The sequence below is a fragment of the Hipposideros armiger genome, unplaced genomic scaffold, assembly GCF_001890085.2.
Source record: "Hipposideros armiger isolate ML-2016 unplaced genomic scaffold, ASM189008v1 scaffold_135, whole genome shotgun sequence".
Lineage (NCBI taxonomy): Eukaryota > Metazoa > Chordata > Mammalia > Chiroptera > Hipposideridae > Hipposideros > Hipposideros armiger.
Genome location: NW_017731485.1, coordinates 3135500 through 3146229, shown reverse-complemented (window position 1 = coordinate 3146229; position 10730 = coordinate 3135500). Strand labels below are relative to the sequence as shown.

Here is a 10730-nt window from a genome sequence, read left to right as displayed (position 1 = left end):
GGGTGAAGCTAATTTCATCTAAGATTCCACATAACAACACTGCCAAGTTCTCAGCAAGGAGGCAGCGTGCGGCAGTGAGAAATGCACTGGGCTCTACAGCCAGACAGACCTCGGCTCTGCCATGCTGAAAGAGCTGGGTGATCTCAGGCAAGTTACTTAATCTCCCTGAACCTCCAGAGAGAGAGCCTGTCATACCCGACATAGGAACAAGCAAGACATCTGAAGGCTGGCCACAACCCATGGCACATAGTAGGCATACAACAAATATCCCCTCTCGGTCTCCAATCTTGCTGAAATGTCAGCCCATCTGTGTAGGCTGGTAGAGAAGCATCTGGGTCCCAGTGCGACCACTGACTAGCGGTGGACTTTTGGGCTAGTTTTCTAAACCTCTGTTTCTGCATCTCTAAAAATGGAGAAAATGGTAATACCTACCACATGAGATGGTTGTGAAAAGTCCATTTTAAATATACCAAGAGCCTTAAAAAACTAAAAGTGGCCCAAGCCTCTTTCAGCCTTTGAGAAACCCTGGTGTTAGGCCATGTGAATAGACTAAGAAAGAAGCAATTAAAACTCAGTGACAGTTACAGCAAAATAATAAGGAAAGGGTAACTGCACAGGGCTTAGCCCCACGGCTAAAGGTCTGGGTTGGAAAGTCCCACTGTGAGTGTTCAATCCAGGCTCACCATTTTAGTAGCTGTCTGATTTGGGGGATGATAAGCACCTTCTCTGTATCATGGTTCCTGCAGCTGTAAAATAGGGTGATGGTAACCTACTTTCTAGGGCTGCTCTGAACACCTGGCTCACAGGAGTGCTCTATTAGTATTACTGCCATCATGATCACCATCATCACTATAGCACGTGACTCTCAAGAAAGGACAGCTAGGTTGTAGTGGAGAAAGAGATGCCGTTTATTTGCGGTGCTGAGACAGACGCCTTCAGTTATCCAGCTGGCAGAGACTGGCTACCCCTCGGTTTATCCAGTGCTTCTGGGGCCTGTCCGTCGGAAGTTCGATGGAGAGAACGTAGTTGGTGGAGTGGCCCGTGGTGGAGAGGGTGCCTCTCCGGGCACTTGTTTTATACACCGGACACACATAAATGTTCTGATGCAAAAATGTCGCACTTTCCCCAGGTTTCAGCCAAATGATGGGCAGTGAGTCATACAGGATTTTGGGGAGAGACTCCCCAAGCTGCATCCTTTTCCTGTCCCAACGGGCACCTTCTAGGAAGAGTCCTTTTATGTAGGCCCCATCTTCTGGGTTTCTCTCCATGACCGTTTCTTGTGTGGTTACCTGGAAGACAGGAAGCTGTGAGTTTCGTGACCAGCCATTTTCCTAAATGGGACACCGTGAAGAGGCTGCAAAAGTGCCACCTGGCTGCAATGTCTGCCTTTCCCAGGATGCATCTCACAGGACACTGGGCTTCTGTGCTAATATTCCTGCCTGCCATACACGGGTCAGGTATGATTTCTAGTCAGCTCGCTGCCCTGAGATATGGGAGGCATAGAGAATGCCTGAAGTAGGAGTCAGGGGCCAGCCATATTAACTGTACCTAGATCAGTGACCTTGAACCATCTTTCCCCTTTGGGACCAGGGTCTATACAGTGAGGGGTCCGAGTCAGATGGATGCTGGTAAAACAGTGCTCAGGGGGCAGAAATAAAGCCTTGATTTGTGGTTCTTGTCACTGTGGTGTACAGACTCCCACCATGGTCAATTTCAGGCTATCATCTATTTAAGCAGCTCCACCTGGAGAGTTGGTGGGATCCAGCTTCAGCACACCGCTACCGTGTTTCCCCGAAAATAAGACCGGATCTTATATTAATTTTTGCTCCAAAAGACACATTTTATTCATTTATTCATATACAAAATTCTACATTTATTCAAATACAGTCATGTCTGGCTGACGATCTTAACTGGGGCTTATTTTGTGTTAGGGCTTATATTGTGAGTACCCTGAAAATCATGCTAGGGCTTATTTTCCAGGTAGGTCTTATTTTTGGGGAAACATGGTATCTGGATTCACGGGTGATAAACTCAAATTCCTTTAGGTAAGTGTAGAAAAGGGTCTAGGTGTAGGAGAACAGGCAGTAGTGGGGATGATGGTGAACCAGACAGCACAAGCTCCATTTAAAATCATTCAAACTCTAATCTTTTTTTCCATTTCCACCTCTAAGTACTTATTGTTAGAACAGGAAAAGGCTATCGATTTTTGTATTGTTAACCAGTATCCAATCACCTTACAAATTCAGTGAATTCTGTTAGGTATGTTTTTAGGGCCTCTTGGGATTTCTAGGTAGACAATCATTTCAACATCAAAAATGATGATTCTTATCTTTTTTCCAATATTTATCTGTTATTTTGTTTTATTACTGCATTAGCTTTGGCTTAACATTTATCTTCAAAGGCCCATAAAGTTAAGTTTACTCATAAACTAAAGTGAGACCTAGGGCAACCAGTTGGTGACCTCTGGACTAGCTGATCTCAAAGGATCTTAAAATTCAGAACTTAAAATTCTACACTGCTGTACGTAACAGTCCATCTTACCCCTCTCTCTCCATTTGGTATGGATAAGGTGATACCTGATGACTGGCAATTCCTTTAAGTTTATTCTAAGCCAAGGACTACCCAAGACCAATAACATCCTTCCAAGTGCAGAGCCCACTGTGCTGAATAGACAGCATGAGGATGCTTTCATTTCTCAGATATGATGGTGACAGGTTTTTCCTTTTTATATACACAGAAAGCCTTGGGAATCCTCCGATTCTGTCGGGATAACTTTTGGAGCCACCTTAATTCATGCTAAGACTTCATTTGGGCTATCTCAGAAGCATCTGGGCCTTAACACATGTTTGGCCTAATAAGGAAATGGGCAGCAGTGCTTTTCTCTGGCTGATCCCCTGAGCTGGCCTAACCCGAAGTACTCCTACCTCAAACTCAAATCCGATGTGGTCGATGGGGATGGTGTATTTCCGGGCATAATTCTGAGAGACACCCGTCAAAAAGGACTGTGTGAAGTAGAATCCAGAGAGCCAAAAGACCACAGGGGGCCCATTGTCAATCCATTCCTGGAGAGGCACAGAAACAGAAATTCAATCTCAACAAAACGTCAAAGGTAGTTCAAGGGCAGGTAATGTAAAAGAGTCCCATTAAGAAATAGGCTTTTTCCCATTTTCCTTGGAACAGGCAGCCTTCTCTGTTTCACTATTTTCCCATTTTGAAATGAAGGTACGAAGAAATATGTCTGCTTTAGGAAAAGCACAGGAGCAAGCTGGTGTCAGGGATACAACAGAGAGCCGCGGAGAACAGGTGCTTTGTCTGGACTGAGATAGACACTTGCCTCCAGCAAGCAAGAATGCAGGCCCATCATTTCCTTTTTTTTTTTTAACCAGACAAACTTCTTGATTTTTATGTGTAATAATCCAGCATTTACAGGCAGCTCAGAAATCTTTAAGTTGCCAGGTAGCCAAAACAAATAGATCTTTTAGCCAAATCTGGCCCATGGGCAGCCAGTGTGGACATTTATTAATTCCTCCTCTGGCCTCGAGAGGCGAGAATCTTCTCTAGAACTTTGAAAGTCTCCCTTCCTGCCCTCAGCTCCGGGAAGACTGTTTCCTGCAGGAGTTCGATCCAGGATGCTGCGAGGAGGCCTTCTCTACTCCCTCTGCCTCTAGGCTGTCATTTCAGAGCTGCCTCCCCACCTGACTGAGCTTGCCCGGTGCGCAGTTACCCCAACTCCCAGTTACCTGGAAGAAGGCCAGGCGGGCCAGCAGGTCAGCCACATAGCCCCCCAGGGGCTTCAGCGATGGGTAGGACTTGGCCATCCACATGGCTGGCACTTTACCCACGAGCATGCTATTGAAGACATCCTCTAGCTCGGAGGACATCAGGACCTGCCCTTTAATGGCTCGGCCAAGATTGATGAGGCTTCTGCGAACCACTTTGGTCAGCCTGTAAGAACAAAGGAGCCAGCTCAGCCCAGCTCTCCAGGGTCTTCATTCTACCCAAGTACACTGACTCCAGGTATCCTTTACCTTCCCCACCTTTAAAAGGTCAGACGATTAATGTGCATTCACGGAAGAACACTTACGGAGATGAGAAAAAAATTAAATACCCATTATCTCACCCCCTAAAGATAGCTTGGATGGATATATGGGCTCGGACTATTACGTTTGCAAACTTTCCACCATGCACTTACATGGTGGAAAGTTAATGAACTTAACTGTCCAGCCTTTGTATATCTTTCCAGATTTTTCTGTATGGAAACAAATTATTTTTTAATGGGATCATGCTATATTACTTTTTTATAATCTGTTTTTCTCTCTTAGCATATAGGGATCTTCTTCCCAATTCAGGAGACTTAAATTATCCTTTTTTAATGACTGTAAGGTGTTTAATCTTATTTAACTATTCCCCAACTGATGAAATTTATTCTTTCTAGATTATTGTCACTGTAAACAACATTGCTAAGAACATCCATTCATATCAATCTTTGTGGAAACATATAATGATTTTCTTACTAAAATTAGAATTTTTAGGTCAGAGGGTAATGCAATTTTAAGGGTTTTGAACCATATTGCCAAAGTTGTTCTTTTTATAGACTATGAGGTGCATTCCTGACAAAAGGCGGCTGAAGGGCAGCCTGGGAGATGCGAAGATCACCTGCCTCCCTTTTTCGGTTATGAGGCCTCACCAAGCCCGGAGGGAATGCACTTGAGATGCCAAAGAATCTGCGACCAGAGAGAGCTTGTCATCTCCAAAGATTTATGAAATCCCAAATGGACACAAGAGTATCAAATGCAAGAAGAGATTCCGGATGTGTAACCACTAAACGTCCATACTAAAAGGGATTGAAGGTTCAGACATTTGGTGTGTGTGCTTAGCTGAGAAGTCAAAGGCAAAGCTACCATCTGAGGGATTTTACCGCAGACTTCTAACTATTCTACCTAAACACATACTTGCAAAGTTTTCTTTCTATTCTTGCAACTAGGAGCTCTGCTAGTTTCAATGTTTTTAGTATAGAAGGAAGGAACATTTGCCCCAGAAGACACAATAATGGTTCCCTGAATTGGAAGCTGAATGGTCACCTGGTCATTTGGGGCTTCTCATAAGAGTGGGTGAACAGGCCAAAAAAAAGGTAGCAGGGGAGGAATGTTAGAATATGGCCTGATGTGATTAATCCCGACCATCATCAGAAAGTAAGGTTCTGTTAACCTGTTCGTTTGCATTACAATGGCCAGTGGTAAAGGCTAGTGAAGGCCCTGAAACCACCAAGAGCTCCAGTGACTCAGCAAGGAAAGGGGGCCATTGTGCCTAGTGTCTGGAGGGACGGGGACAACATCCCATCCCGCCGAGTGTCTGACTCACAGCAGTGCTGCCGAATCCTAGGCTCACAGCCCACACTTTGCTTGGTCCCTATACAGCCAATGGCATATTAACTCTAGAAATCCTTAGAGGACATCCTTCGAGTTTCCCAGTCCTCCTGAGTCTCAGCTGTTTCTAAAACTGAGCAATGGCCAATGAGGCAAACGGAGAGAGCAGGGCACAGAAATCTGGAGCAGGGAGAGCCCTGTCCTTGAAGCAGTGAGAGCCTGGTACTTGGAGCAGGGAGAACCTGCTACCTGGAGCAGTGAGAACCTGCTACCTGGAGCAGTGAGAACCTACTACCTGGAGCAGGGAGAACCTGCTACCTGGAGGCAGGCATGATGAGCGGCCTCACCTGGCCTAAATGGCCTGTGGGAGCCCTTTCGGTGTGACTATTTACAAGTCAGTCAAGGTGACCCCGCTGGGCTCTATGCCTCAGTAACTAGAGAAGTGAGGAGAGAGCCCCACGGCCAGCCCGTAACGCCCCTCCTTACCTCTGGGATGAACAATCTCCCCTCCCCTTACTACATTCACCCTGATTTCACATATCGGCCAAGTGCACAGGCTCTGGAATCAGACAGCCTGGGTTCAAACTCAGCTCTGCCACTGAATGACCGTGTGGCCCTGCACAAGTGACTTAACCCTCTGGGTCTCAGTTTTCTCATCTGTAAAATGGTGGTAGAGGGATGACTAGTTACTTATTTCTAGACTATTGTGTGGTTGGATGCAAACACGTGCACGGTGCTTGGAGCCACATCGGGCACCAGGGGCTCAATAACAGTGGCTCTAATGATTCCTGCTGCTATTGGCCTGTGCTTGGTAGTGGTTTAACCTGACTCTGAAGCTGTCACATGAGTGAATGGGAGAGAATGAACAGAAGGAGTGCCTGAACCCTGGGCCAGCACACAGCCCTCCCTCCCAATGGGTGGGGCACAGCACTTCCTCTGCAGAGCAACTCCTTATCAAGTGTCCCTCTCAGCCACTGCCCGCAGAGCCACCTCTCCCCTCCTGGCACCTGGCACCTGGCCCACCTGTTGAACCTGATGAGCTCCTGCCTCAGGACCGTGTTCATGGATTCCTCATAGACCATGGGGTACAGCTTCATGACCACATCCAGGTCAAAGTCGCTGGGAAGCTTGGAGAGTATGTCCTGGGCCAGCTCCTCAATCACTTCCTTCAGGGGCAGCAGAGAGGCGAGTGAGGAAAAGCCTGTGGTCTGCGGCTCTGGGTAAACCTGGAGCCGTCAGCACTTGTCTTTTTAAGCATAGTCTGTTGGACCTTACCGGGAACGCGCCTACAGAAGCCACTGCTGCAGGTGAAGGGGTGGGGAGTGGATGCAATCCCCCCCACCAGCCTTGGGCAGGACATCACCCTTCGGCCCAGAAAGTCCCAAGCGAGCCCTGTTCTCACACCTGGAGCACGGCCCTGAGGCCAGGCAAGGAATTCCTGCTCAGCCTCAGCCAGGTAGCCTTGGGGCAGCCCTGACCCTGCAAACCCCTGCCTTCAAGGTCACCTCTAGGTGACAGTCCCCCATGGCTCTTGCAGCTGGCCCTTAGGACCACCTCCTGGTACAGATGGGGCTCCTGCTCAGTGCCAGTGACACAGACGCCCTGGGAGGCTGGAGGCCATTCCTCAGCATTGAGCAAGCCCAGCCCAGGGCAGTGGGCTCAGCCAATAGGGAGGGGACAAACCCAGAGGAGCAGGACCTGCGCGTGGGCTCCGCCATCCTGCCGGTCCGGGGGCTGGAATGTACACTCCTTCCCTACTTTCCACTGGGAGGGGAAGCTCCACCCCTAAATTAGGACACCCCCCGCCAGGCTGGTTTACCTTCATACCTATTACTACTTCTGGCACCATGAGCCACATCAAGAAACCAAGCATGCAAAATCCACAGCTGAGAGGGACCGGCTGTGGGGGCAGCGGGGGAGGGAAGGGAAGGACGGGAGGGAAGGGGGTGTGGTGGAGTCAGGAGACAGCGCTTCTGCCCCCAGGTTGATGGGCGCCTTGAAGCGAATCACTTCCTCTCGCAGGGTTCCTGTCACCTTCATCTGTACACAGGAGGGTGGATGGGTCAGCGCTTCACAAAGCATGAGGAGGCTCCCAACACGATTCCAGGTGTTTCCAGGACATGAAGCAAATCACGTTGAACCACATGGCAAGAACGTCACCCTCTTTGCAAGTTTCAGCCACTTTTCTCCCTTCATTCCCCTCAAGGACAACGTGAGGTCAGTGCCTACTGAACACCCTGTGCCACCAGCTCCCACAGGAAGCCAACAAGGCCTCAGTGACATCGCCTGGGAAGAAGCTCGTACATGCTTGGCTTTCATTTTCATTCTGTGGTATCACGCCTTGATGGAAATGGCCCTGGGTTTCCATGTATGGTGCTGGTGGGCAGTTTTGGAAATCAGTGATTTTAAGCACAGTAGAGTTGGTCTTAAATACCATGTGTAAGTGGAGTACAGACGATATGTGGGTACAGGTTACACAGGAACAGCTGACGTCTTGGAAACACGGGCGCTTCTGCGGCTCTGTATCTGAGGATGCCCAGTGAGACCAGAGCACGCACTCCCTCCCTCGGGGGTCTGCCAGGCCTCCATTTGCCCACCTTCTTGGTCATCACACACACTCTGCATGCCCCGCAGACAGCACACTGCCTGGAAAATGGAATGCCAGCCCGGTTACCTGAGGAGACTTGCCGCTCCCTCCCGACTGTCTGGGCAGGGTCAGCAGCACCCCTTGAAACAGCTGGTTGGTTTCCTGGTTGTCCTTGGTGATGTCAGCATTCTCATGGAGGCCGAACACTTCTGGGTGGGCTGTGATGGGGAGGGTCCTGAGATAGTCGATATAGGACTGGAAAGGAAATTTCCAGGTGACATAAATGTGGGTTTCCTGGAGTCCTACAGGCCACCCAGAGCTTGGTCAGACTCGACCCGAGCAAGAGTCACACTGGATCAGGAGCAGGGGACAGACACACACACACACACACACACACACACACACACACACACACACACACACACACGGTGAACACGTCCCAAGTTCTTCTGCATTTTCTGGCTTTGGAGTCAGACNTGACATAAATGTGGGTTTCCTGGAGTCCTACAGGCCACCCAGAGCTTGGTCAGACTCGACCCGAGCAAGAGTCACACTGGATCAGGAGCAGGGGACAGACACACAGACACACACACACACACACACACACACACACACACACACACACACACGGTGAACACGTCCCAAGTTCTTCTGCATTTTCTGGCTTTGGAGTCAGACAGAACTGGGTTTGGGTCCAGCCCCATCACAAACTGTGTCACCTTGAGCCTGAAAGCCCAGTTTCCTAGTCTGTCAATGGGAAGACAGATGAGGTTATGAAGGTGTAAGGCCTTGGCAGAGAGCAGGGGTTCTGTAAAAGAACCCTCTTCCTTTGACCTTCAGATCGCCTGTTTTCTTCTTTCCTTTCTCATTCTCCCGTCCAATGTTTCAGTCCCTCCTTTTTTCCCCACCTTCTGAACCTTTGTTTTCAAGTAGCAATTTCCAGCCAGTTCACTACCAAGGCTTCATCTTAACTTCCCTCCCCACCCCAGATGGACCCCATGTTTTGAAAGACCTTGTCTATCAAACACATGGCATTCATTACACAGTAATGATGGCTCTCCCACAGGCTTTGTGGAATACTGGAAATAGCTTATGGACCCAAGTCTGGGAGCTCCAGGCTACCCCTCAGCCCTGTTTGGCTGCTCTGCAGCCTCTGGCCGCTTGGAGAGTGCCCAGCCCCCTGGGGGACAGAGGGGCCTCTCCCTCCCAGCCCCTCACCTGGTAGGAGCCATGGGGAGGGATGTAGTAGGTATCTCCAGGAGCCACAAAGTAATGGTCCTGCTCGATTTCCTTACAGTAGAACGTGGACAGAAGGGACAGCAGGAGACGTCTGTCTTTGTCATCGGTCACTCTGCCTCCATAATTACACTCCCCTGGGGATGACAGGCAGAGGAAAAAGTTGAGCCCAGGGAAGGTCAGCATGAACTTGGTCATTAACCTAAGACAGCAGGTTCTTGGAGCCAAGGAGCTTGGCTGGAACCCAGGGTGGCTGAAGCCGTACTCAGGCTGGGTAAGAGCGGGCCTCTTTGGTTTTCTGGTTGCTACAAAAACAATCCGTGTTCACCACGTTAGAAACTAGAAAGCAGAGGTAAACTGAAAGAAAAGCAACACAATCACCAATAATTCCACCAAAGGTAACTATTAATATTCAGGCATCTTCCAGGTGTGTGTGTGTGTGTGTGTGTGTGTGTGTGTGTGTGTGTGTGTGTGTGTGTGTGTGTGTGTGTGTGTGTGTGTGTCCTGAAGGGTGGACTCATTTCCAGCTCCAACCATTCCAGGCAGAGTTCTACGGGGAGAAACAGGAAGTATGGCCCAAGGTGGGGCAGGAGACCTCAGCCTCAGCCTCTTTGGGTCCTGACCTGGAGGATCTAACGTCAGGGGGAGAATCCAGGTGACCCATCGAGGGACAGGTCACGGACTCAGGGGATGCTCGCAGTCTGAGCCGTAAGCCAGACCATCTAGCCCAGGGGTTGGCAAACTGCAGCTTGCGAGCCACATGCGGCTCTTAAATTGTTGTGAGGGACAGGATTGGCTCTTCCAGGGGCCGGCAAACTTCTGAGACAGGACATACCCAAAGAGCCGCATGTGGCTCGCAGGCCACAGTTTGCCAACCCCTGCTCTAGACTTCTGAAGCTCTTTGTTGCCTTCTCAGGCCTTTAAGGCAAAACAGAGTTTGAACATCACAGCTCGTCCCAGCTGTAAAGAGGTCTGTGACAGCACTAGAGCCACAATAGCCAGGGAGGGTGGTCTGCCCGTGAAGTCGGTGTGGCAGCGCTGGCGGGAACCAAGTGACGATGAACCCCAGGCATAGTCGTCACGGTGGAGGTCCTGCCACCACTCACCCTTCAGCACATTGTCCTTCAGGGGACACCCCTGCGGGCTCTGGGTTTTGTGTTTATGAAGGGAGGCGTATTTCTTTACAGCTACTTCTATGTCCACAAGAGCACAAGTTCGTACAGGGGCCAGGAGGAGCCTTCTATCTCTCCTACACCCCTGCTATTCCTGCCGCAGAGCTGGGGGGACCAGGTTAAGAAGTTACTGACTTCCGCTCATCAAACTGATACCCGCTCTCCAAAGGAGACCTGTCTCCGGCGAGTGTCAGGAGAGAGTTCTAGCGACCATCTGTATCTGCTGCTGCTTCTTGCCAGGCACACAGGAAGAGGACCCTTCAGTGGGGTGGGGCCGGGTGACAAGTTCTTCTGCCGTTAATTCCTGGCATGAGTCCTGCAGGGCTCTCCCTGTGGCATTGACCCCATGAGTGTATGTTGAGAGGGCGG

At 49.7% G+C, this 10730-nt stretch overlaps 1 protein-coding gene across 1 annotated transcript in view; it reads right to left on the bottom strand.

Annotated features, from left to right (window-relative positions):
* Window positions 1–887: 887 nt before the first annotated feature.
* Window positions 888–10730, bottom strand: part of DNAH3 (dynein axonemal heavy chain 3) — a 127899-nt gene continuing 118056 nt past the window's right edge. The window contains exons 56-61 of the mRNA XM_019649817.1: window positions 9172–9326; window positions 8041–8208; window positions 6390–6532; window positions 3741–3945; window positions 2925–3062; window positions 888–1289 (exon numbers count right to left, since the gene is read on the bottom strand). Coding sequence (XP_019505362.1) covers window positions 936–1289; window positions 2925–3062; window positions 3741–3945; window positions 6390–6532; window positions 8041–8208; window positions 9172–9326 — 1163 coding nt within the window. The 3' untranslated portion in view covers window positions 888–935. The remainder of the gene's footprint in view (window positions 1290–2924; window positions 3063–3740; window positions 3946–6389; window positions 6533–8040; window positions 8209–9171; window positions 9327–10730) is intronic.